This window comes from Pseudorca crassidens, chromosome 7 (assembly GCF_039906515.1).
Source record: "Pseudorca crassidens isolate mPseCra1 chromosome 7, mPseCra1.hap1, whole genome shotgun sequence".
NCBI lineage: Eukaryota > Metazoa > Chordata > Mammalia > Artiodactyla > Delphinidae > Pseudorca > Pseudorca crassidens.
The window spans coordinates 26,241,083-26,266,926 of NC_090302.1; the positions used below are offsets into that span (position 1 = coordinate 26,241,083).

Below are 25,844 nucleotides of genomic sequence, written 5' to 3' on the forward strand. Positions count from 1 at the left end.
TCATGTGCCACAACTACTGAGCCTGCGCTCTAGAGCCTGCGGGCCACAATTACTGAGCCCACGTGCCACAACTACTGAAGTCTGTGCGCCTAGAGCCCGTGCTCTGCAACAAGAGAAGCCACCACAATGAGAAGCCCATGCAGCGCAACGAAGAGTAGCCCCCGCTCACCGCAACCAGAGAAAGCCCGCACACAGCAACAAAGACCCAACGCAGCCAAAAATAAATAAAAAATTAATTTAAAAACAAAAATGACGGCCAAGCCACTGAAATTATGCCTTGTATCCCACGTGCTATAAACGACGTAGATCTTTGTATTTCACAATTATTCACTCAGGAGTCATTTTTAAAGAAACCACTCTTCTTTCTTTCACCCCAAGAGAAATCCGACTGCAACTGGAACCTGTGTGGAAGGGTCTGATGCCCTAGCAACTAACTGGATCCTCTTAAAGATTGAATTTTATGTCTGACCTATTTAGAAATCTGAAAAGCTTCTCTTCAAAAAGCAGGCATCTCAGATCTTAATTTTTAAGTGTCAAGTATCGCTGCAGTCAAGGTTAAATGAACTGATAGTTTGGCGCCAGACTCAATACAATTCTTAGAGAAGATTTTCTTTCAAGCATAAGTGTAATTCACACAATAACAGTTTTAAAGCTCTACTTAATGCCCTACATTTCATATATGAAACAAAGAATATATTTAGGTCAAGTTATATTTTAAGTGACATCTAGACATAGTCTATATGTTAAATATAAAGGTCTATAATGACATTTATTAAAGACAGGATTAATTTCATGGGTATTGCTGTAATTTTTTCCACCAGTCATCTATGGCAGGGTTCAGCAACATGCAATCCATGGGCCAAATCCAGCCTCCCCTGCTTTTGCACATAAAGTTTTATTGGAACACAGCCATGTCCATCTGTTTACATATTGTCTACGGCTGCTTTCACATTACAGTGGCACTCTTAACTGGTTCTACCAGAGACTCTATGGCCCACAAAGCTGAAAGTATTTTTGATCTGGCCCTTTACAGAAAAAGTGTGCCAATCCTTGATTTATGGCTTGTAGAAATTAACCACTACAAGTCTCCTCTAACCCATATATTATGTTAAAAGGCTGGTGGGCAAAATTTTCAGGGAGAGTAAAAGATTTTTACTCATCTATTGAGTTTTGTTGGTCAGTTTCACTCTATAGCTTCTCCGAACTGGATTTAACAGCAACCAAACACTGTATGGTTTTTGTTTTGTTTTGTTTTGTTTTTTGCAGTACGCGGGCCTCTCACTGTTGTGGCCTCTCTTGTTGTGGAGCACAGGCTCCGGATGTGCAGGCTCAGCGGCCATGGCTCACGGGCCCAGCCGCTCCGCGGCATGTGGGATCTTCCCGGACCAGGGCACGAACCCGTGTCCCCTCCATCGGCAGGCGGACTCTCAACCGCTGCGCCACCAAGGGAAGCCCACACTGTATGTTTTTTGACACAGACGCAGAGAACAAGCTAGTCCATTCCAGGGTCAAATGATTAATGTGCGCTTGCTCCAAGGTGCTCTGCTACCAGGTAACCACACTGGTAATGCCCATCTCCCCAGTGCCACCACACTTCCTGTCTCCTCCTGAGTACTAGAAAGGCTTACACCCTGTCTCAAACTTCAGTTTCCCACTTCTGTACAGAAGGTCTCGTTATCCAGGGAACAATGATAAAGTTGGAAACACTCTTTGGTCAAGGAAGATCATTTCCTCCTGGCAGACTGATGTGTCAGAAAGCTTCTCTTACAGCAATCCCTAAGGTTTCATCTTTGGATCGTCTGTCTTTTGAACTTGTCTCTTAAATGGAAATGAAATTAACTTACCGCTGTACAGCTTGGTCCTGTGGAGTTAGTCAGACAGGCTAGGAGACTCGGTACAATTAACTGAACTGAAAACTGCGATGCCGCCAAGAAATCGTTGGTCAGTTACGAGAAGTCAGTATTTCATAAGTATCTACCTAACTATTCCCATTGGAAAATTAGGGGACAGAACCAACAGCATATCCAAAAGGTCAAATGAACACCAAGAAGATCATCAATCGACGAGAAATCAGAGTAGGGCTGGGGCTGGTACATGTCAGTCTTTAGAAGAAGTTAAACTCAGAGACTGGTAGACAGAAGCGGACAAGGAAGAAATCCTTCCAAGCTCCCAGCAGAGCTTCTTCAGATGCATGGAAGTGGAAATGAAGGCGGAAGATGCTGGGGACAGCAAGTACAGAGATGGCTGGAAACGTAAGTATTTGTTGGAGAGACCACTCAGGATGGAGAATGTGGGACCGAGTGCTGAACTCTGAATGCAACGCAGAGGACTTGGATTTTGACATGAGAAGTGCCTGTGGTTTTCTGATGAGAGATGCCTTGATAAAAATAGTGCTTATCAAATATTATTCTAGAGATTAGAACCGAGAAGCCAAATGAAAAGTTGTAACAGAAAATTCTTCTCTTAAAAAAAAAAAAAAAATCACAAAGCTCCTTACATTTTTCTACCAATTCATACTAGCAAAGACTTCTCTGCTGGGTGGGCTACAATGAGATCTATCTTACAAGGGGAAGGATTTCATGACCGAAAGTTCTTGGTGTTTTCCCTAGGCTGCCATAGGGCACAGACTGAAAAACTATCTAATTCTCACACACCTTATTTATTTTTTGCACCTGCTCTTCGTGTCCGATTTTTGTTTTAAGCGTACCACGCTAGCTACTTCCCTAAAACAGGCCATTCTGTACAGCATAACTGGACAGAGAGAAGAAATAAAATCAGCTATTCTTTAGGGGAAATTCGAGGGAGGAAAAAGATGGAACGTCACCAGTGGCCTGACTTCTTACTAAGGATAGAGCTGAATTTTAAATTACACATCCACTGCCCAGGCACTGTGGCGCTACTCAGGCCTAAACAAATCTCATAATGAAACGACACTGCTCTAGTTTCTCTCTTGTTTTATAGATGTGCGCATACGTGTGTTTTTCTGTACTGAAAGCACAGACTCGGAGATAGCCTGAACAAACCCAGTCCTCTATTTTATATGGCAGAAAGAACCCAGTAAACACAAACACAGCAGAGCACTTCCTCTTGTTGACAACCTTATGATTTCCCCTTAATGCACTGTTTAGAACAGCAATTAAGTGTCATTTCCCATGATCTTATACACGGAATCAGCACTGCTTTTCTTTCCAACCGCCAATCATGAAGGACATATAGAGGATCCACGTGCTGGTGAGACATGTCAAGACTGATAGCCCAGAGCCTAAGAGCTCTGTTTATGTCCAGAACAGGCGTGCGGCCAGGCAGTGGGAGCGAAATCACCCCTCCACCTTCTCACACCTGCCTCCCTTATAGGGCTCCCCTCTGCACCGCGAGGGAGAGCAGCTAGGGAAGAACCTTCCTGTTCAGCCCGTTTCCTTCTGCCGGAGAACGCTGGCTCGCTCGCAGGACTGCAAGCATTTGACCACTGCACACAGCAGCGAGCGTGTCCAGTCGTTTTATTCACATCCCGCACTAGGGGATCAGAAAGCCAAGGACACGCTGGTGATTTCCCTGGCTTTATAGATCTCTACTCCCCCCGAGGCCTGCAACACATTTTCGGTTCTTGTGTTCAGAGCGCCCTGGCATCTGCAGTGTGGGAAACCTGAACTGAGGGCCAATGGCCCTACAGCTTCCCCCTATTAAAATGTGCAACTGGATTTCACATGCGTGTTTCAAACACCATTCAAGGCGTGATTTACAGGCTACTGTCTAGCCCCACAGCTGTTTTTTCGTCCCCCAGATGTAGCCACTTCTAGGAATCCACCACTCAGCTCCCTAGCAGACAGCCTTCCCATTTTCAACCTCTTCCATCATTCTTGGGCATCCAAAACCTTGCAAGACCTACATCAGAAGGATTCAAGAAAGTATCTTTTGAACGGACACACTATTAATTTTTCTTTCCACTCTATCCATTCATGAGAACAGCCCATTTGATGCCTTTTTTCTGTTTACCCCACCTTAAACCTTTGGGTTTACCTCACCCGAATTAAACAAATCACTGTGGACCCACTGATCCAGGTTACTTATATACATTAAAAACAGCACAGGTCCAATGAGTTCTGTGTAGGCCTCACTAACGAGTTGTCACCCAGAGCTTTCACATTCATTGTGTTCTTTCTTCAGAAGAAGAAAGGAAAACACTTTTATATGTTGCCAAATTACCTCCCTGGGGCTGAACAGACTATCGGTGTCATGCAGAGAGTTACTCAATATCATTATCATCATGTCTCTGCGACCACCCTCCTCCCAAGGTCCTAACCTAGTCTAGCTTCCAAGAACCTGAAATCAGCCCCAAAAAGGTTAGGCTTCAGGCTTAGGGCTGCGGTTAGTCCAATACCATGCTGATAATACCCTCTAAACATTTGATTTTAAGCTGCTGGGTGGCCAGAATGGCACTGTATCCATTTATGATTCTTCTGTGCGTTGCACACCTACTGGCAGAAAGTACAGACTCAGGAAGTTGACTGAACTCTTCTTCAGCCTACACAGAGGGAGGCAAGCCATGCAGTGAGTAGTCTGCGGGATTCCCTTGTCCTGAGACTAAGACCCACCTTCCAAGGGGGGCGGGGGGGGAGGACAAAGGGAAAAGAAGGTACAACATGGAGAGAAATGTCCCAGGAAAAGCCTTTGCTGGGAATGGTGTTTGGATGTATCAATTTCACCCAAATGGTTCCACAAGCGTAGCTTCCATTTCAGATGAAAGCAATTCATTGACAATCATGTGAAACAAGACCTTACAATTTACATCAAATTCTATTTTGCCTTTTGTTGCAATATACCAATCTCTTACAAAGAACAGAATCTCAAGGTGCAAAGGGGACATCTTCTGTGGCCTTTCACATGTGCTCCCCCCATCTCCTCTCCACCCCTCACTCTGAGACTCTGAAGTTTTCCTGGAAAACAACAACAAACACAGGCTAAACTGCCACACAACAGCTGAGGAGACAGCGCGCTCACTTCATTCATTACAACAAGCCTTCATTGTTAAACAGAAGTCCTTCAAGACAGGGATACCGGCAAGGAGTTATTGTGTCTAAGCTGGTGTTTACCGATATGCAAAGGAAAGGCCACCAAGTTCTACAACTCAGCAACGACAGCTTTTAATCCCAGGACTTACCTTTTCTTTTCCTCCCACTTGTCTTCGCCCAGACCTTGTGAATGAAGATTCCTCATTTACTCTTTTGCTATTTGGATAACCAGCCCACATGGACATGTTGGGCTGTCAGATCTTCAGGTTACCTGAGGATTCTATCTTTTTAAACCCTTACATTAAAAACAACCCCAAATTCATACGTGTCATAAATGGTCTCAAAAGCCAAAACTGCAATCAAAGGATGCAAAGTGCTGAATAACATGACCATTTATTAAATACCTACATGTGCCAGGTGTTGTGCTAGGCATTTTACACATGTACCTTTTCTCATTAATCTCTCAAGGCCATCATGAAGTAGGTATCATTATCCAATTTGTCATGTGAGTCTAGGAAGCTAAGATTGCCCAGGAAGACACAACTGGCATTGAGAGAAGTAAGATTCAAAGCCAAGCCTTTGTTCCAAAGAGCCCCTGAACTTTCTTGCCAGCCCACTAAGCTCCTCTCAGGGACCTAGTAGCAGACCTTGGGAAACAGTCCATTCCGTGACCTGGGAAGTATTCAGGCTAGGGGGTAGATAACTGGTTACCAGAGATGCCGCAGAAGGGATTCTAGCACGAGAGGCTCACGGAAGAGAGCAGCTCTCAGGTCTTCTACATCACTAAGACTCTCCAGACTCCCTCCTCTCCGAAGCACGGGATTCTGCAGTCATCTGAGGTGAGCTGAGTAATCAACACCTTCTGTTTCTTGGGCGGATCGAAACAACAAGCCGTCCTTTGCTCGCTCTGCCACACCCGCCATCTCTCGCTCTCGTTCTCTCTCTCCTACAGCTTTAGTTACACTGCCAGCGAGGAGACCCCTTCCAGGGCTTCCCAGCCTTAGTCTGAAGCTTCCAAAAGTGGGCAGTTACACCCTCCTTCCAAATGACGCTTCCTCGACATCCTTCAGCCATTAACAGAAATCACTACGTTACCCCTAAATTCTCCTGTGACCCCATCAGACACATGCCCCCACCCACTCGCCCATGCCAGTCCCTCTGAATTCTGTCCTTAACGTACACATCTGGCACCCCGAACACTTCACAGCACACGTATTTTTTAGGACAAGACAGGATATCAATAAGTAAAAAAGTCAACGAAGAAAGAAATCTGCCTGGTATTCATCCTCCTCCTTGCTCACAACCACGGCGGAAGAATCCAACACGAACCCATCACACACGTGCTCTTTTCACAAGCAGCGGGCACACCAGTGCAGGGGTGTCTGGCCTCAGCACCAAACAGATGCTCACCGAGTTCACTTCACCCTCCAACTCCAATGTCTATACTGTTCCAACCTTTTCCCGTTTCTTCCTTCACTTGAACCGCCACGTTTTCGTGTCAGATTTTCCTCTAGAAAGAAGGATGGGCCGTTAACCCCAGCCCACCTCCCCCCACCCATGACTGATGGCGGCTCGGAAGCCCGGTTTTACCGTTGGAATCTTCCACTTCTTCGGCCGGGGTGGCTTTCTGGGAGGAGGAGTGGTGGGCGTGCGAGGAGAGGAGACTGACAATCCTCGGCCTGGGGAGGGTCAGGGCTTTTCCGTGGACCTTGAGGGAGTGTTCCTTCAGCTGGCTGATGGTCATGGTGGAAAAGGCGCACCAAGAACACTTGTAGGCGTGCTCACCTGGAGGGAGACGGTCGGCGGCAGGGGAGAGGGAGGGGACAGGGGACGAGGCGGGTGGGAGACAGAACAACAGGGTCAGTGACTCCAGAGAGCCCGTCCCAAGCTGCACGGTCTGAGGACCCTCCCAGACCAACCCCCTGCCCACTGCCACGACCACAGGGCTCCTGGAGGATCGGAACTCTCTTAGGAGCTCCGTCATCGAGTGACCTGGTCCCTTTGCCATCTCACGCGTTGTTTACAGGGATGAGCCTACGGTAGATTCCCCAGCAGAGCGTGAAACCAAATGTCTAGGTAGCTCCCTCGGCAAAGGCTTCCCGTCTGTCTCCCTCCCTCTCTGTACTACAAATGACGATGTCAGTTTTCATTCCAGCCTTCGTATCATCCACAGAAAATAATACACTCCATCCTTATTCCAAGGGTCGATCGGTGGCTTTCCGAGCACGAAGTCACTCAGTGCAAACTGCTGTGCTATCCTCATAATTTACTTCCTTGCTGACTCTAGGCCTCCTGGATTCCATACATCCTACCTGTGGGGTTTTTTGGGACCAGTTCACGAACCTCAGCACAAAACTCCATTTCCCTATCTGATCAATAGCACAGAAATGGGTGAAAGTCATTTCTTTAACTGAGAGAGGTGTGTTTATATATATAAACGTGTGTCTGCATTTAGCTCCAATATTTTTCAATAAAAAGGACATGTAAGTAAAAATAAGTATTTTTCTTTCGTTAATTTTTATTGGAGTATAGTTGATTTACACTGTTGTGTTAGTTCCTGCTGTACAGCAAAGTGAGTCAGTTAAACATATACATGTACGAACTCTCTTTTAGATGCTTTTCCCATATAGGCCATCACCGAGTAGCGAGTAGAGTTCCCTGTACAATACCTATACAGTAGGTTCTTATTAGTTGTCTATTTTATACATAGTAGTGTGTATATTTCAATCCCAATCTCCCGATTTATCCCTCCCTCCCCCTCCCGCCCCCTTGGTAACCATAAGTTTGTTTTCTACAAAGTATTGTCCTTTTAATTGTTTTTATACCACTGAAATACAGCACAGATCACTATGATCAAGTTAAATGAGAGTATGATTTATCTTTGCCCTAAGTCAGCTTTTACATGAATTGCAATTTAAGAAGGGTGTGAAATGGGCATCCTTATGTCGCTGGACAGACAAACTCTGGTACAATCAACTCGGAAAGCAATTTTGCTTTTTATAACAATAAGCTTAGAAAGTTCATGCCTGCAACTCAATAATTCCACTTCTGAGAATTTATATTAAGGAAATACCCTTGAATACTTAGAAATCTCTGTTTAGAAATATACATTATTTATGCTTGAAAAAGGGGCGAAACAACCTAAATTTCCAACCACTGGGAAGTGATTAAGTAAATGTGGGTATATCTTCTTGATAAATTACTACTCATGAAAATAAATTCTCAAAGAGTTGGCAATTCATAGAAAACTAAAATACTGAAACTCAGAAAAATAAACAGAAAAGCATAATACATTTTAGATTAAATTATAATCATGACTATGGAAAATAATTATAGAGGAAATGGTTGAAAGGAAATATTATCAAATATTAACAACAGTGGTCTTCAGATAATAAGATTATGAATGCCTTGACTGTATTTCTTCTTTCATTTTCAATTTTTTTCTAATGAACATGTATTTTTAAAATTTATTTTCAAGTGAAACTTAAAAACCAGAGAAGAGGGAAAGGAAGGAGAGGAATAAGAGAAGAAAGGATTGTTAGTAACGAAGGTTTTGTGGACCAGTGAATATGAACTGAGGACAGCACTGATGTGCTATAGACAAATGCTCACTAAAGCAGAGCGAGAATGAGCTAGTAAACCTCCACTCTTTTTTTTTTTTTTTGCATGTGGGATCTTCCCAGACCAGGGCACAAACCCGCGTGCCCTGCATCAGCAGGCGGACTCCCAACCACTGCGCCACCAGGGAAGCCCTAAACCTCCACTCTTGCTTTTACCCTGCTGAGATGGTTACTTTCCTGCCACCCCGAAAATTACTAAGTGGTTTCATGTGAAGTGAGACCAGCATCTGAAGTCCCGCATTCAAGCCTCCTTTTCACCACTGATGACCCCCAAAGTGTGCATTTCCAAGAAAGCCTTGAAGAGACCCACACAAAACCTTGAATGAGGCAACATACTATAGCCCAAAGCAGAAGAGAAGCACAAAGAAGTCAGAGGACCCAAACGAGAACACCAGTCAATTCCACACCCCTCAGACCATGACCTGTTAGCTACAGGATAATGCTGGGTATGAATAATGGTGTTTACTGAAATAATAAATATATGTCATATTGTACACTACTGCTCTCCTTATTCCATTTCTCAGTTTTTCAGTGCAAACCTGGCTGTATGAACCTTGGTGGGTGGTTATAAGTAGCATAACCTGAGAGAGAACTCAAATCCAGGTATCTGGTTAGTACACACTACCTTTTACCCTATAAAATAAAATAAAACACTCCATCTAGAACAGACGAGTCAAGAGTCTTCTGGAAAATGATTTGGCTTTCTCCAAGCCAAGCCACTCTCTGTAGCTAAGACCAAGTCATAGACACCAACGGTTCAAAGTGTGTGTACAACTGGATTACGATGCTCCCATCCTCTCTCTCTGGATGCTTCCTTCCTGCAAACCAGCGAGCACAGAAGACCAGTCTGCTTGGTCAGCTCCAAGAATATACACTTCAGCTCAATGCCCTGGAGTCCGTGTGTAGCCTGTGGCACTTTTTTAAAGTCTTTCCCACAGGCCAAATCACTTACCCAACTCCCACTGGTAAAGTGTTTTTGACAAGGCTGAGATCTATGGGGAAAACTCCCCAGGACAGTGTCCCGAGTGAATAATTTACAATATACACCAGTTAGAAAAGAGTGGTTTGAACCCCGAAGCCTCTTACTCCATGAACTTTAGTAAAATGTTCTGGAAGATATAAAAATACTAACAGATAGAGAAGAGCCCATATAGCTAATCTGCCATCCCCTCCCCCACCCCCAGTGGGCTTAAGGCATCCTGAAGGCTTCCGTAGTTTTACTCCATTAAGCCAGTTCAACGGGACCCAACCTTCAGGAAACAGTAGAGACATGGCTGTATTTCCACAGGGGATGAGGACACGACAAAAGTGAAGGACTCGGGTTCTGGGCAGTTAATAAGAAGCTAATAAGGGAAGGGAAGCAAATAAATGAGACAGAAGAATTCTAGTTGATTGAAAAATTTTAAACTAGAATTCAACTAGAATTCTAAACACCCTAGCTGAGGAAACTCAGCAGGGAGACGGGATCTCTAGAAGAATCTCTGACAGTATCGCTAGCTATTCTAAAGCTATTGGTTTCCCAATTTTCCTTTGCTTGTTGTAAGTTCCTCAAAGGCTGACAACACCTCTGAGAGGGCCACAGGCTGCTGCAGAGTCGGGCTCCTCAGAGGACTGGGGACATCCTGGGAGGAGGCCGCCCAGACCCTGCCACACTGCCTTTCTTACTCATGCCTCTTTCCTCTCTTCGTTGAGTTCTGATTAGCCACCTGTGGGCATCCTCCATCACATGCCAAGTAGAAAAGAGCAGAGGAGAGAGGGAGGCAGCATCCTGTGAGTGACAAGGATGTAGGCTTTTGTTCTGGAGTCAAATTCTTAGTGAATGGGCTCTGTGGCCTTGAGCAGGACACTGGGTTTTGAGTCTCTGTGGCTTCATCCGACACTGAGGGTGACAACATCTACCCTTTGGGACTGCCTTGAAGATTAAATGAGATGATGAATATACCAGGCTTATTAGTACAGAGACTGGTACGTAAGGGATGTTCATGAGACGAGCACGATGAGATGGGATGATAGAGTGATGGAGATCAACACAACTCCTGGACACTCATGACCCACGGTCATTTCTTATCTGGGATGTGGAAATGCATCTAAGGGCATCTCATGAGAAATCTCACACATCCTGAGGTCTCTGTGTCCCTTTGAACGTCCCCAAGACTATCACTTTATTTTAGTTGGAAATTATCTTCAGGAGATGTACCAATTCTTGCATTTCCATTAGAAAGTCCAGGTAATTTAGAAATTTCTCTAGAAAACAGAACCTGTGAGTAGCAAGAATCTGTCAGTAGGTATGTGTTAGCTGCACGAATCAACTATGACATGCGTGACATGGTACTTGGTATTATTTTGCCTTTGGGCCATTCTTTTATTTTTTTAATTAGGTCAAAATAAAACTGAATACACAACCATCTCAAGAGAACCTTATTCTCATGTGTATGGAGCAAGAGACTTAAAAATTTCACTCACTGAAGACGATTAAATTTCAAACTCAGGGAACCAGTGCACCGCGAACACCAACTCACCAGCATGAGCCTTGAGGATGTGTGTCTTCAGCCGGCTGTTGTAGGAGGACTTGAAGGAGCAGAGCTTGCATCGGAAAGGTTTATGGTGTCCGTGGTGGGTTTGCATATGGCGATCCAAACTTGATGCAGAAGAAGAGAAAAGGAAATGACAATATTAAAAATTGCATCCAACATTTTCTCATTGCCCTTTTCCAGAAATCCCATTTCTAAGCTGTTCAAAGTCATTTTGTTACTTTCCAAGGATGGTGCTTACAGGAGGGAAAAAACAAACAAACGCAAACTGGCAAGAGTTGGAGAAGCTAAAGGAAAGAAGAGATCAAAATTTTTTTTGGCTTGAGAGACATGGCAATGGAAACAGGTCTTGGTAGACTTATTTTCCCTTCTCTAAAGCACTGTGAAGTAGAAGAGGGCATCTAAAAGGAAAAGGTAAAATATGGACAAATTTAAGTTTTCTGAAAAGTCAATGAGGTGCCTATCAAAGAGTCCTTGAACTTACACCATAAAAAAAAAAAAAAAGGGAATTAGAGAAATTTTGCATGTAAAAAAGGCTGACTTCCTTCTTAAACCTTAATTCCGCTGTGAACACTTGAGCAGGGCACTTGCAATGGGCTATTTTCAAGGTCTTTCTAAATATGGAGGTCCACTGCAGGTGTGTTTACAGGAAATCATGTGATCCAAAGGCTGGCCATGCCTTCTGATAAAACCATGTTTGCTGTACATCCGTATTCCAGAAGCAACTTATAAAGAAATGATTTAATTATAATTTCCCAGTATTTCATAATAATTACTACTCTAAAAAAATAATAAATCTACCCAACGAGGTGTGGGAAGATGTTCTAATTTAATTTGTATCAATGCCCCGGAGAACTAGATTCCATTCTAAATAACTCATATGGGAACAGTACTGCTTACCATTTAAATATATAATGTTCTCCCAAGCCCCAAAGCAGCCCTTTCCACACTGCCTAAGGACACCTCCCGCTGAATGTCCTTCAGCTATCTTAAACTCAACCAGCCTGAAACAAACACGTCAGTTTTTTTAAATCCCAAACAAATTCTCTTCTTCATTCCCTTCTTTGTAGAAAGAACACTTCCAAGCTGTCAGTCAACCGGCCTGGAAACCTCCGTGCCATTTGTACTGTACTCTGTCCCTCTTCCCCTCCGGTAAGCCAATTTTCCCAAGACATGAAGATCCTCCTTCCCTCAACTGTTCCCAAGTTCCATTCTAACTTCGTGGATCAGCTACTATCACTGCCTCCTAATTGGTCTCCCCCATCTTTTTTCCAACTCAAAAGCACAAGCGATGGAGTCAGACTGCCTGAGATCAAATGCTAGCTATTACTCATAAGCCGAGTGGCCTTGGGCAAGTTCCATAACCCCTCTACATCAAAAGGCCTCACTTCCCTTATCCAGGAAAGGGAGATGATAATGGGACCATACCTCATAGGGCTGTTCTGAGAATAAAATGAGGTAATACTTGAAGGCACGCAGCACAGCGCCTGGCACACAGTGAGGCTCAATAAATGTTAGTGATTAAGATGCCTTTACTCGTTTCAGAGTCTTCCTTTTACCAGTAATGTATATTACAAAGCACTAATTCTGCATTCAAAGACCCCCCAAATGCAGTCTCTACTCAGGTATTCAGACTTTACCTTCTACTATTCCTTTACATATCACTTAAAAATTAGTCCAACTAGACCGCCAACTGGTCCCTCCTAAGCATCGATCTCTTCCTCAGGGCCCTACTCACTCATCGTTTCCTCCACATTGCATGTTCTTTCCAAACTTGGCAGGTCCTGTCTTCCTACTTTAAGACTTGGCTCCAGTGCTCCCTGTTCCATAAAACCTTCCCGATTCTTCCAAAGTAGATGTACCATCTCCCTTCTTTGAAACTTCACTGCATTTTATTGATACATTTTTTTTAAAGACATGTGCCTTGTTTTGCCAAGTCATTTGCGTGCTTGCTTTACTTACAACCCGACTAGACCCTAAGTTCCCTGAGATCACCGACCATGTCCTATTCATCTTTATATTCCCCCAAAGCCTCAACAACAGGGCATATTCATTTATTCACAACGATTTATTGAGGTTGTGTGTGTCAGAAAACGTTGAGAGTTGCTGTCCGACAAATACTTATCGAACGGATGAGAACTACACAAGTTTGAGGCCAGGGCATGAATCTGATGACAAAGATTGGATACTAGGCTCTGTATAATCATAAAAGAGTTTGCAACCCATCCTAACCTCTGTGGAAGCATCACCTCTTCCTGCCTTTCAACAGACACTAACTAGCACTTTATCTTTTTTAAGAAGCAAACAGCCCATCACTTATTTTCAATTATGATAAAAATAAACAGCGTGTCAGTCTCACCATCAGTCACCTTCATCCAAGACTGTAGAACACGTTATTGAAAAATTTCTCTCTCATACAGTTGCGAGAGAAAGGCAACAAAAGGTTGTTTCTTCTCAGAACCATCCCTCTTCCTATCGCCCCGAAAAGCCTCACACAAAAACCCAAATTTTCAATTTCAAAGCTGTGCCGGGTAGCAGGAAGCTCCGTCTCCTCAACCCACCCTGCGCCTCAAGCATCTCTCTGGCATCGATAAACTTCTTTACCATTCCAGGTCTTTTTAAAAATGCCAAGCAATGACCCTTTGGTCATATGGGTTAAAAAGTCCTAATTTTACCTCCTTAGCTGCTTAAAATTTCCCAAATGGAACTTTACTTCCTCAAATGATGACTAGGTTCTGGATGAATGTTCGACAGATGCACCAGTAAACGCATCTACTCTCTGGTCTTTCCTTGTGTAAGTCATAGCAACACCTCCAAAATTATCATTTAAGAAAATGCCCAATTTAGAAAACTCTCATTCAAAGAGATACATGCACCCCAATGTTCATAGCAGCTCTATTTACAATAGCCAAGACATGGAAGCAACCTAAATGTCCATCAAGAGATGAATGGATGAAGAAGATGTGGCACATATGTACAATGGAATAGCACTAGGTCATAAAAAAGAATGAAATAATGTCATTTGCTGCAACAGGGATGCAACTAGAGATGATCATACTTAGTGAAGTAAGTCAGACACAGAAAGACAAACACCATATGATATCACTTGCATGTGGAATCTAAAAAAAATGATACAGATGCACTTATTTACAAAACGGAAATAGACTTACAGACATAGAAAACAAACTTACGGTTACCAAAGGGGATAGCGGGGGCCAGGGAGACCAAATTAGGAGTTTGGGATTAACAGATACACACTACTTCAGGGGTCCCCCAAGCAGGCCGCACAGCAGAAAGTGAGCGGCGGGGGAGCGAGTGAAGCGAGCTTTATCCGCCGCTCCCCATCGCTCACATTACCGTCTGAACCGACCCCCCGCCCCGTGGAAAAAACCGTCTTCCAAGAAACTGGTCCCTGGTGCCAAAAAGGTTGGGGATCACTGCACGACTTTATATAAAATAGGTAAACAACAAGGACCTACTGTGTAGCACAGGGAACTATACTCGATATTTTGTAATAACCTGTAACGGAAAAGAGTCTGAAAAAGAATGCGTGTATGTATTGTGTTTGTGTGTGTATATGTGTGTGTGTGTGTGTGTGTGTGTGTGTATAACTGAATCACTCTGCCGTACGCTTAAAATTAACACAACCTTGTAAATTAACTATACTTCAATTTTTTTTCTAAATGCCCGATTTCGCCAAATCTGATGTCAGGCAAACAATCTCCTGTTCTCAGCCCCATTTGACAGGTGGGGCGACAGAGGCTCAAGGTAACACAGCCAACTGAACGGCAGGCCTGAACCATGAGCGGGGCCTTCAGACGCCTCCAAGCGCTCCCGCCTTCCACCTCCTCCAGTTACCACTTGCACCCACTCGGTGAACACTTACTTGTGCCTGAAAGCAGAAACAAAGGAGCAATACTGGCAGCTGTACTTGTCCTCGCGGGTAAACATGGCCAGGGCCAGATGGCTCCTCTCATGAGAACGCAGCCCCTGCATGGACATCAGGACTCTGTCACATTGACTACAATGGTATCCCCCCGGCCGGGTTTCATCCTCCAACATTCCATCAAGCAAGCAGTGTTCACCATCCACCCGGTCCGCCAGGGCGCCACTGGCATCTTTGGCTGCTTCCAGTCCATCCAGGAACAAGTGGGAAGGGTCTTCAGCCTCCTGCTAAGAGAACCACACACACACACATGCCCCACCAACAAAATAAATATCCATCATCATTGCTCCCAGCTCTCCTCCTCTCCCTTCATTCTCCCAAACTCCTGTTAAGCATTTCCTGTTAAGGCTTCCTCCCCTGCCTCTCCAGCTCCCCCTAGAGGGAGGGCAAACCCAACTGCCATCCTTCATGCAGTGGTGGTGACGTGAGGGCAACATATCCGGACACAGGTTGCTACTGTCTGGGAAAGCTGAGGGAGCCGCTCTCCCACTTTGAAGACAGTTCACTCACTTACCTTCTATCTTAAAGAGAAAATTCAAATTGGGATCCTACCGAAACTGATATAACGCAGGTTAGGGTTATGGCTCAGAGAAAGGAAGAGAGGAAGGAAGGGGAAAAAGGAGAATGGTGCGGTATGGGCACTTGGGAGCCTTGGAACACCCTCGGGAAATGAAGGAAACTGGAAGATCCAGCTCTCTGCCACCACGCTCATCCCCATCTCACAGGCGGTGACGTCACCCCTTGACCGAAGGTTGCTGTACAATCAATTCAAAAAATTAAGAAGCAGCCTAGCCTGGCTTGGGGGGGGGCTCCTTCGGATTACTGATTACACGGGAAGAGCCGCTGTCTCCCTTGAGCAATTATGGGACGCAAGGCTGGGACACACCCTGGTGGCGGGCAAGAAGCTGACTGATGCTGTCCCCGTGCCACTCACTGCTGTGCCGCCAGCCACAAGGCTTCAGTCTTCAATGGGAAGAGTGGAAGCTTCGCCTCCATATGCCACATTGGCAAAACAGGACTCAAGAGCAAGAAGGGCCGATGACAGAAATGCATTCACGTATCCAGAGAGAGAGAGAGCAGAGCCCTGAACTGACTTCTCTGCTCAACACTAAGTGGTTAGCAATACCCTGGAAGGCAGGGATGGCAGCTTGGTCACTGAAACAGTGGCTCATTTTAGGGTTATCATTTTCAAACCAGGTGGCCTAATACTGGTCGGGGGCAGAGAGAAGGTGCTCGCCAGCAACACAGAGGGAGAGGGGATGGAGGAGACAAATCAGGTCAAAGGGCTCACAGGGCCAACTGTGACCTGGAGGCTTTCAGTTTTAGATTTAACGTTTCTGAACGCTCCTCCGGGGACCCAGGATAAGAAGTAAAAGACGGATTCTCCCGGGCTCTCTGCACCGTCGCCAGATGAGAACAGCAAGAAGTCAGGCAGTGGGAGGCGCAGAAGAGGATGGGAACAGAACCCACTGGACTCCTCTCAAGAGCCCGGGCCGCTTGCAAAAGCGAACACCTAACGGCACTAAACGCAACATAGAAGGGAGACCCAAGGCCTCCTGTACCGAGAGGCCCGGATCTTCTGTTTCCACCAGACTATCCGCGTGGAAGGGAACCAGATCGAAACGCAACCGGGTCGAAACACGGAAGATGAGGAGGATCCAACCTGTAAAGAAATCAAAACAAGCCAGACCGATCCCAGCATAACTCAGGAACGCCCACATGTGGGGTCGCCCTTTCCTGAGCGGCTCTGAGCAACGGCGTGAATTAGGAACTCGAAGGGCTCACACACAAGACTCCTCATCCAGACCTTCCCAGTGCTCACCTTCACGGCGGCTGACACGGCCGGGACACTGCCGTACTGGACGTGCTTGCGCAGGTGGTTGCAGATGGCCCGGAGCGTCGGATGCACTTCCACACAGAATTTACATTTGTAGCCCACCACCTTCCTCTCCTTGATCTTTGGCACCTCTTCTAAGTGACCAAAAGGCTGGTAAAATACAGTGGTAGCCATCAGTACTCCGAGCCCTCCCTCAACGCCGGCATTTATTCTTGCAGCTTACTAGCAGATTTTACGTTAAAGCAGATTAGCAGGTTAAAAACCAAGGGAGCTAACACGGCGAGCAGTTTTACATAACAGATTCGTCAGGGGCGAGGCGCGCTGCCCACTGCGCGCGCGCGGGAGAAGTCTCCAGAACCCAAACAGGTTATGACTTGTGAGGAGAGAAGATCTCGGTGCTGAAGTCTCATGGTCACTGCCACCAAGTTATCTGGTTTTCAAACCAATTTTTCAACTACACAGGTGAAACGTCGCATAGCTACGCCATTAGCGAACTTCTTGACCAAAAAAGAAAAAAAAAAAAAGAAGGAAAAAAAAAAAAACTCTACTCCTGGAGACGTTAGGTTCCTGTAGCCGACACTGCAAACCAAGACATGGCTGAGAAGCGCTAACGATACCAAGAGACGGCCCGCAACTGCCCTGGGAAAGAGAGCGAGCGTTGTCCTGTAACTAGGCCTCGGATAAGGCTACTTGGCAGAGAGAAATACAGAAAAGCCACCCGACCCTCCCCTGGGGAACCTTGGGAGGGGCGAGAGGGAGGGGGCCGGGAGAAGGGTGAGCGTAGAACGCGGGGGGTGGGGGATAATCAAGCTCGAAATGTTTAATTGACTTATTGAGCTCTCTGGCAGGCTAAGTCACTAGGAAGCCCGTAGCGGTTTGGCTGGCAGCGAAGACGTGCATGTGGGCACCAGTGATGAGAGGCCTCCTGGGGGAAGGGAAAGCAAAACATATCCTTACCCTCTCTTGTTTGAAATCTGCAAAAGCACCATCTGCATATTTCTGCTTGCTCAAAAGCTGTTTCCTCCTCTCCTGACGTTTGGCACGCTTCTGGAATTCCTCATTGTGAATGCTCAAGTGTGAGGTCAGCTCCGCCGTGCTTTGCAGTTTGCTATCGCAGTGCTTGCACTGGTAGGCGGAGCTCTGCGGGCGGGGGCCGCCGCCCAGGATGACGAAGTCCCTCTTGAGGTCCCGGCTGTGGTGGTCCGTGTAATGCATGCACAGCAGCTCCGCCGTGCTGAAGGACAGCTTGAAGCACTTGATGCAGCGGAACGGGAGCCACTCGATTTCCTGCCCTTCGCTCCCCTCCACCTCGGCTTTCTCGAAGCCGCCTCTCTCCTCCTCTTCCATCAGCACCGGCTTCTCGTGCTCGTCGGCGTAGACGGCGGTGAAGTAGCCCCCCAACTTGCTGGCGTGCTGCTTCTTGGGGAACACCCCCGGGTGACGCTTCATGTAGTGGGACACGATGCCCTTCTTGCTGAAGGACTGGAAGGGGCACAGGGAGCACTTCTTCTTCTCCACGGCGCGCCGGAGCTCCTCGCTGAGCTGCGGGGAGTCGTCCTTGGGCGGCGACGGGATGATCACCTTGTTGGGCTTGTCGCTGATGGTCCTGGAGGCCGCCAGGCAGTGGGTGTAGTAGGCGTCGATGTCGTGGCGCTTCTGGTAGTGGGCAGCCAGCCCTTTGCGGATGGGGTTGGTGTAGGCACACAGGGCGCACTTGAAGAGGTTGTTCTTGCCCTCAGGCTGGGCGCGTACGTTGTTGTGCTTGATGCGGTAGTGCCGGGCTATGCCCTTCCGCGTGGAGCAGAAGTACTTGCAGAGCTGGCACCGGAACACAGTGTGGGACACCAGGTGCGAGGTAGCGAAGTGAGACGTGGACACGGGCTCCTCTCCCACCTCGTCCTCGGTCACGGAGACTTGGGAGGGGCTCACTTCAGTGGTTATCTCGGGCTCGAGGGTCACGGGCAGCTTCGGGGGAGACTGGGAAAAGACATCGAACTCAGGCTGGTTGTGATACTTCTCGTAGTGGATTTTGAGCTTCTCCAAAGTGCCGTGCGTGTAGGGACACAGTTTGCAGCGGTAGGCGCCGTACCCTTGCTTGAAGATCCTGCTCGTCTCCTCCACGTCATTCTGGGCTATGTCGGCGGACTGCTCCACGTCGTGCACGAAGTCCTCGGCAGTCACCTTGATGGACGGGTGTCGCTTCTGGTAGTGGGTCAGGACGCCGTGGATGCGGGTGTTGATGTAGGGGCAATGCCTGCATTTGTAGACAGCGCCCGGGTTGATGTCGATATCCTGGGCAAAGTCAGCAGCCTTCACTTTCATGCCTGGGTGCTTCTTCCCGTAATGGGTCAGAAGGCCGTGCAGGTTGTTATACTCAGACTGGCACACGGTGCACTGGTACGGGGTGGAGGAGATGGCGGGGTTGGCTGACGCTAGCTGGAGGCTCTTCTCTGGGGAAAGCCTGGCGTCCTCGGGGCAGTCAGCTTCCTGCTCGGGCAGTGGGGCCGGCATACTGTTTTCACAATTCACGGGGCCCACGAGCTCTTCAGGCGCAGGGATGGGATTCTCGACAGCATCTTTCTCCTTGATGATATCCAGCAGCACGGACTCGTCCCCATTCATGGCCCAGGGGTGGAACGCTTGGTAGTGATTGGTGATGTCCCAGATGGAGACGGCCTCAAAAACACAGTCTCGGCATCTGTACGTTTTGGCTTCAGCTGGCATCGTGAGAGAGGGAGGGGATGGGTCTGGCCCAGCCCAGAGCTTGGTGGCCATGTACGTATAATCAACGTAATGCTCGGGATGCCTCCTCTGGTAATGGAGGAGCAAACCGTTGGGATCTGTGTGGGAATAGATGCACCACTCGCAGTGGTAGCCAGCTTCTATCAAGCCATCTAGAAATGCCCACCGCATGATGGACGTGACCGTGGCCTTCAGGGCAGGGTGGTCTTTCTTGATATGCTTCCTCAGTGCGTAAAAGTAGGGGGAGGTGTACGAGCACTGACGACACTTGAGCGCCCGGAGTTTCGTTCTGTCCCGCTCCACGTTCGAGGGGGGGACCAGCACGCAACCGGCAGGCTTTTTCTGGTTACGGTCGCAGAGGCTTCGGATGGTGGCCGTGTGCTGCCGGATCACGTCCGCGTTGGCCTTGAAGTCTCGGTGCTTCTTCTGATAATGGATGAGGACACCTTTGACCGTGCGGTTCCCGTAATCACAGTGCTGGCAGAAGAACATCTCACTCTCCGCAGGAGGGCCGTCTCTCTCGGAGCCGCTCCGGCTGAGCTGCTGCCTGGGGGCCGGTGCCCGGGGGGAGCCTTGGGGCCCATCGGCCCCTCGCGTCATTGCGGCTGTGGGAGGAGCCTGTCTGATATATTTGGCGGTAACCTTTATCTCTGGGTGTCTTTTCTGGTAGTGGACAAGGACTCCCACAACTGACCGATTGCTGTAGGAGCAGTGTTTGCAGTAGTAAAGCTCGGTACCGAGGTCTGGTGGCGGGGGCGGTGGGGGGGGTGGGGAACCCATGGCGGATATTTTGGGAGACACTGGAGCACCCACCTCAAATGACAACCGAGAAAGGGCAGAGCCCCTGTCCACAGACACCATTCGCATGGTTTTCTGGATCCTAAAGTAGGAGGCCTTTTCTTCCGGGTGTTTCTTCTGATAATGAACCAACACAGAGTGCATGTTGGGGCTCGCGAAGGAGCAAACGTCACAATCGTACACGACGACAGTGCTGACCGAGGGGTCCTTCTGATTTTCACATTCTGGAGGAAAGGTCTTGGAAGGGGTGTTCTTAGGGAACGGAGCCGGCACCCCGCCGCCACGGGCCACGGCAGCGGACGCGGCCATGTTCTTGGGAGCCGAATTCAGGATCTCCCTCAGCGTCTGGGACTCCGTGTTCGGCCCCTCCTGCTGCTCCACCACGTAGCTCGAAAATATCATCGCATTGTTAATCTTGACGGTGGGGTGCATTCTCTGGTAGTGCGGCATCAGGCTTCGGACGTTGGGGCTCGTGTAGGAACAAAACCGACACCGGTAGATCAGGTCCGAGTGGTCGAAGTTGAGGACGTTCATGGCTTCTGGGTGGTGTTCGCCGTAATGCTGCTGCAGGTCTTCGAAGTTGGTGTAATCGATGTAGCATTCCAGGCACCTGTACACTGCGCTGTGATCGTTGGGGTCCAAGATGTACCTGAAGCTGAATTTAATGTACGGGTGCATGCGCTGGTAGTGGGTGCTGACGCTCCGGGCAGATTTGTTGTTAAAGTCACAGTGTTTGCAATAATAAAGCCTTCCCGAGTCGCTAAAGTCCGCATTTTCATTACCGTGCTCAGTTCCGTAGATAGGAGTCTGGGTGTTGAGCAGAGCAGCGCTGGAAACCTGGTGATCTTTCATGTTCGTGGAGGAGCCATAATAATCCTCTTCATCTTCAGAAAGGGTGAGCTCTATCTCAGCCCCGTTGGTGGCATTGTAATCGTGGGTGACAGTTCTGAAGCTGGGCTCCTTCTGGGGCTCAGGGGCATCTCTCGCCCAGATCTGCTGCGCTGAGAAGGACGTGGGCACCTCCAGGACGGGCTCCGGTGGCTCTTCTTCCCGGTCCAGCTCCACCTCGATCTCCACCTCGTTGTCTTCCTCCTCCTCCTCGTCATCCTCCACGTTGATCACCGCATCTTCCTGCTGTTTGGTTTGGTTAATTCTGCTCTGCAGGTTGCTTGCGATCTCGTCAATCCGGGTCCTCTTCTTCACGGGCGATAAGTCGAGAGGAAAGTCATTAGCGAGTTTCCTAGAGGCCTTAGCTACAAAATTGTTCTTGGAGGACAGCCCAAGAATTGAGGTCTGACTTTTCTTCACAGTGTTGCTGGAAGAGGGGTGGCTGTCTGTCTCGCCGTCCACTGGCAGGCTGGAGGGCTGCCCCTCGAATTTTGGCAAGTTGTCGCAGAAGGAGTGTTTGTGCTGCTGATGCACCCTCAGCCCTTTCAGAGTCGTGGTGGAGTAATTACACATGGTGCACTTGTAGGGGTGCAGGGGCGGGGCCTGCGCGGGCGGCGGGGGCGGGGGCGGCACCTGATGGGGCGGCTGCAACTGCGGCGGCTGAGGCTGTGACGGAGGCGGGGGCGGCGGGGGCGGCGGGGGCGGCTGTTGCTGCTGCAGGGGCTCCAGCACGACCCCCGACTTTCTCCCATTGATGCTCGAGCTCTCGTAAGACACGACACCGTCGTGCAGCGGAGAAGCAATGCTTTCACTCTGGGAATTCACAGCATCCCAGTCTGACGTTGTACCCGTGTGACACTGTTTGTGAGCCCCAAGTTTTAACGAGCTCTTGCAAGTAAATGGACATTCATCACATTTGTAGACGGCTGTCTTTCCGGATAAGTGGATGTTTTCTATGTGACGGGAGATGCTACGTCGATGCATGGTGAGGAACGGACAAAAGGGGCACTGGAACCTGTTCATGAATCTTCTAAATGGGATCCCCTTGGTCTCCAATAATTTGTTGCCCTCTGAGCCCATCAGCTGCTCCGCGGACATGCCTGCTGTCTGATGATCCAGAGCAGTTAAGCCATTCTCACTGTCTATTTCATTTAACTCTTCGTCGGAACTAGAGTCATTCAGCATGCTGTTAGTTTCCAGGTCGGCAGAAGAATTGGTCATGTCAGTCATTCCGTAACGGGATCTCTCCGCCAAGCTGACGAGGCCAGAATTGTGAGGTGACTTCGGCTTCATCTGAGGGTAAGACATGGGCGAAAACTTGGAAGCGGAAGAAGAATTGGGTCTCATGATGGAGTTGCCGATGGAGCCCCTGAAGGTGGAGACGTTAGTGTTGGGTAGCTCCCGGCTGGCAGCATTCACAGACAGATAGGTGGAGTTAGAAGTGGGGCTGGGAGCGTTCTTGTTCTGCACATCAGGCAGATTAGTCCCTTCTTGCTGCTGCCTGAGACTGGACAGGATCTTGACCATGCTGCGGTGTTTCTTCATCATGTGGTCACACCAGCGTTCCCGGCGGGGGGTCTGATAGCTGCACCACTCACAGCAAAAGTTGCCTCGAGACTTGGTCAGAGGCTTGACCATAGATTCTAGGATGCTGCGCTCCACGACCTCCGCCGGCAGCTCCTTGCAGGGGTCCTGCAGGGACACGGGTGGCACCACTGGGTCTGGCATCGGAGCAGGGGCAGGGGGAGGAGCAGTGGTCTCCTTCAAATTGTTTTTGTGATACATCTTCTGATGCTTAATTATTCTTGCCCTCCTTGGTGACTTGTATGTGCAAAACTGGCAAGAGAAGACCTTTCCGAATCCCTCGTGCATCATGATATTATAATTTAAGGATCCTGGAACAGGAGGTCCCGCTGAACTCCCTTCAGCTTGAGCTCCGTGGACCTTCCTAGTGTGTTCAATGAGGAGGTTTTTTGACCTGAAGTAGCGTACGCAGAACTTGCATTGAAAAAACTTGCTTGTTGGTTTGGGATTAGAGGCAATATGCTGACCGTAATATCCTGGACTATGGCCATAGTAACTTCCGGTCCCCAATGCAGTTGCATTTTGACCTAAAGAGAAGGCATAAGGTAAGTGGGAAGAGAAAAGCATAGCAAAAGCGAGTCAAGAAATTCAATCATGCAAATCCATTTTCTTCTCAATTATCCTTCATTAATAAACATCACATTCAAAAAGCCTAACATCTCAAGATGAGGCCCTGAAGAGTATTAACGAAGCGTTAACGAACATAAACACGTTGCTTCTCACGGACGGAAGGCAGTGCTTGGCTTCAGGTGCAAGAGTCTCCACATCTCGATTCATGTGCCACAGAGCTATGAAAATGCAAGTTTCACAGACTGCAATATTCATTCTAGAACTTTCCAAGATACTACCCTGTGCTCCAAACTGAAGGGAAGCTAAGAAACAGAGGAAGCTGAAAGAACAATAACCTGGGCTACTCAAGAAGAGAAACGTGATGCCCAAACCACAAAAATGGCTCACAAGTGGGAATTCCCTGGCGGTCCAGTGGTTAGGACTCAGCGTTTTTCCACTGCCGTGGCCCAGGTTCAATCCCTGGTCGGGGAACCTTTAAAGATCCCACAAGCCTTGCAGCGTGGCCAAAAAAAAAAAAAAAGAGGCTCGCAGAGAGCAAGAAACTCTGTGGGAACCATGCATGTCAGGAACCACAGCTACAGACTCCTCGGTACTGTATGCAGCCTGCTGCCTGTACTGGTTGCCTTAAGGGACCTTGCAGACAGCCCTTTCCAGTGGACATTCATGACTGGCATGTTGCCCAATCTAGGCTCCAGACAGGTATGTGCGGTGCCTTTGAAAAGCCCCAGGGCACAGTGGCCAGGGTCCACGCTGGCCAAGTCATAAGGTCCATCCGCACCAGGCTGCAGAACAAGGAGCATGTGATTAAGGCCCTCCACAGGGCCAAGTTCAAGTTCCCTGGCCACCAGAAGAGCCACATCTCCAAGAAGTGGGCATTTACTAAGTTTAATGCAGATGAATTTGAAAACAAGGTGGCAGAAAAGCAGCTCATCCCAGATGGCTGTGAGGTCAAATACATCCGTAATCCTGGCCCTCTGGGCAAGCGGCGGACCCTGCACTCAGGAGAGCCTTGGCACCGTCCCCTCCTTACTCACGCCCACCAATAAGTCCTACTCTCCTGTCCAAAAAAAAAGAACCACGGCTACAGGCTCAAAATAGATGAGGGCAGTGAAATACATCAGATATGCCGAGCCCAGGACAGATTTACCTGATAAGTCCTCTGCAATCACAAATTCATCCTTTATAGACGAAAACTCCACCTCTGTCTGGTTACTGGCATTCATGGACCCAGAGCGCGGCTCGTTCGCATTGTCTTCGGCAACGTCCGTCGGCTGCAGAAATGCCGTGTGGACATCCTGGATATGCGCCTTGAGATCTTCGTAAGACGGGGCTCTAAAGTCACAGCCATCGCACTGAAGCACCTCCATCATCTGGGTCTACCCTCTCACATTAGGAACCTGCGGTGGCAGAAGGCAGACAAAACACCTTAAGGCCTGCGCTCATCGCGTACCCGAGGCTGCTGGGGCTACAAGTCCATTGATGGAAGAAATTCCAATATCGGCCATTTCCTCTCACTGGACTTTGCCAGATGGAACACTGGCCAAAGAAAGGAAATCAGACATAACAGGGATGGTGTCCTTGACTTCCTAACTTCAAAGAAGGGGGGAAAAAGCAGGTAAACTTTTTCTAGCTTGATGTATCTGCAAGTGCTATGTGCCAAAGAAACCCCTAATACTTCAAAAGTTTTAGTAGTTTCTGAATTTCTTGACTGAATTCAGATTTCTTGGTAGGTTAATACTGACTTTGATTCCGGCTGGGACCAGTTTTATTTTTGAACCAGAATCTTCTCAGAAGTAAAGAGGTGGCCCATACAGAAGAAAGGACAAACTTCACTCTTCATTAGCTGTTTTAATACTGTAAAACATGGATGTTTTATCACCAAACGGTGAAACAGTACTGAATCTCTGAGTGGCAGTAGGAAGCGCTTTTATTGTATCTTTTTATTCTTCTACTCTCTTAACTGATATTGCGGTACACCTCCTTCTTCCCTTCTTTAAACGGTTTTTTTTTTTTTTTTCATGAGCTAAATGGTTATTTGCTTTTTACTACCTACCAATTATAACCTAACAGCTTCTCCAATCTAATTAGGTCATAAAATATTTCTCAAGAGATTCTTAAACAACCAACTTTAGATGACAATCCAGTTTCTAGTTTCAGGTTGCACCTCGGCACCTCGATTTACACTAAGGCAACAGAAATGCACGTGGTTTGGAAGAAGGGCTTCTAAGGCAGGACTTTCCCTTTTTCTACTTCTCCCCTTTACAAATGTGGAGTGCATACTTGGCCATAACAAGCAGTGAACCTGATTCAGAATAAAGT

The 25,844-nt window shown here is 47.8% G+C and overlaps 1 protein-coding gene and 1 pseudogene across 17 annotated transcripts in view; one reads left to right on the forward strand and one right to left on the reverse strand.

Annotated features, from left to right (window-relative positions):
• The window catches only part of ZNF462 (zinc finger protein 462), a 145,352-nt gene that overhangs the window by 61,667 nt on the left and 57,841 nt on the right, over positions 1-25,844 (reverse strand). For 10 of the 17 annotated variants that reach the window (XR_010944922.1, XM_067743730.1, XM_067743728.1 and 7 more), the window contains 8 exons: positions 24,673-24,922; positions 17,901-23,482; positions 16,929-17,093; positions 16,669-16,769; positions 15,246-15,333; positions 15,047-15,150; positions 11,149-11,267; positions 6,600-6,794 (listed from right to left, as the gene is read on the reverse strand). Coding sequence is in view for 14 of the 17 variants with exons in the window: in XM_067743730.1 (XP_067599831.1) it covers positions 6,600-6,794; positions 11,149-11,267; positions 15,047-15,150; positions 15,246-15,333; positions 16,669-16,769; positions 16,929-17,093; positions 17,901-23,482; positions 24,673-24,895 (6,577 nt within the window). In the remaining 3 variants the exon portion in view is untranslated. Of the gene's footprint in view, positions 1-6,599; positions 6,795-11,148; positions 11,268-15,046; positions 15,334-16,668; positions 16,770-16,928; positions 17,094-17,900; positions 23,483-24,672; positions 24,923-25,844 lie in introns of those variants that run through there. The other 7 variants (XM_067743738.1, XM_067743741.1, XM_067743740.1 and 4 more) reach the window with 7 other exon arrangements.
• LOC137228448 (small nucleolar RNA SNORA70) lies at positions 24,090-24,171 on the forward strand (annotated as a pseudogene).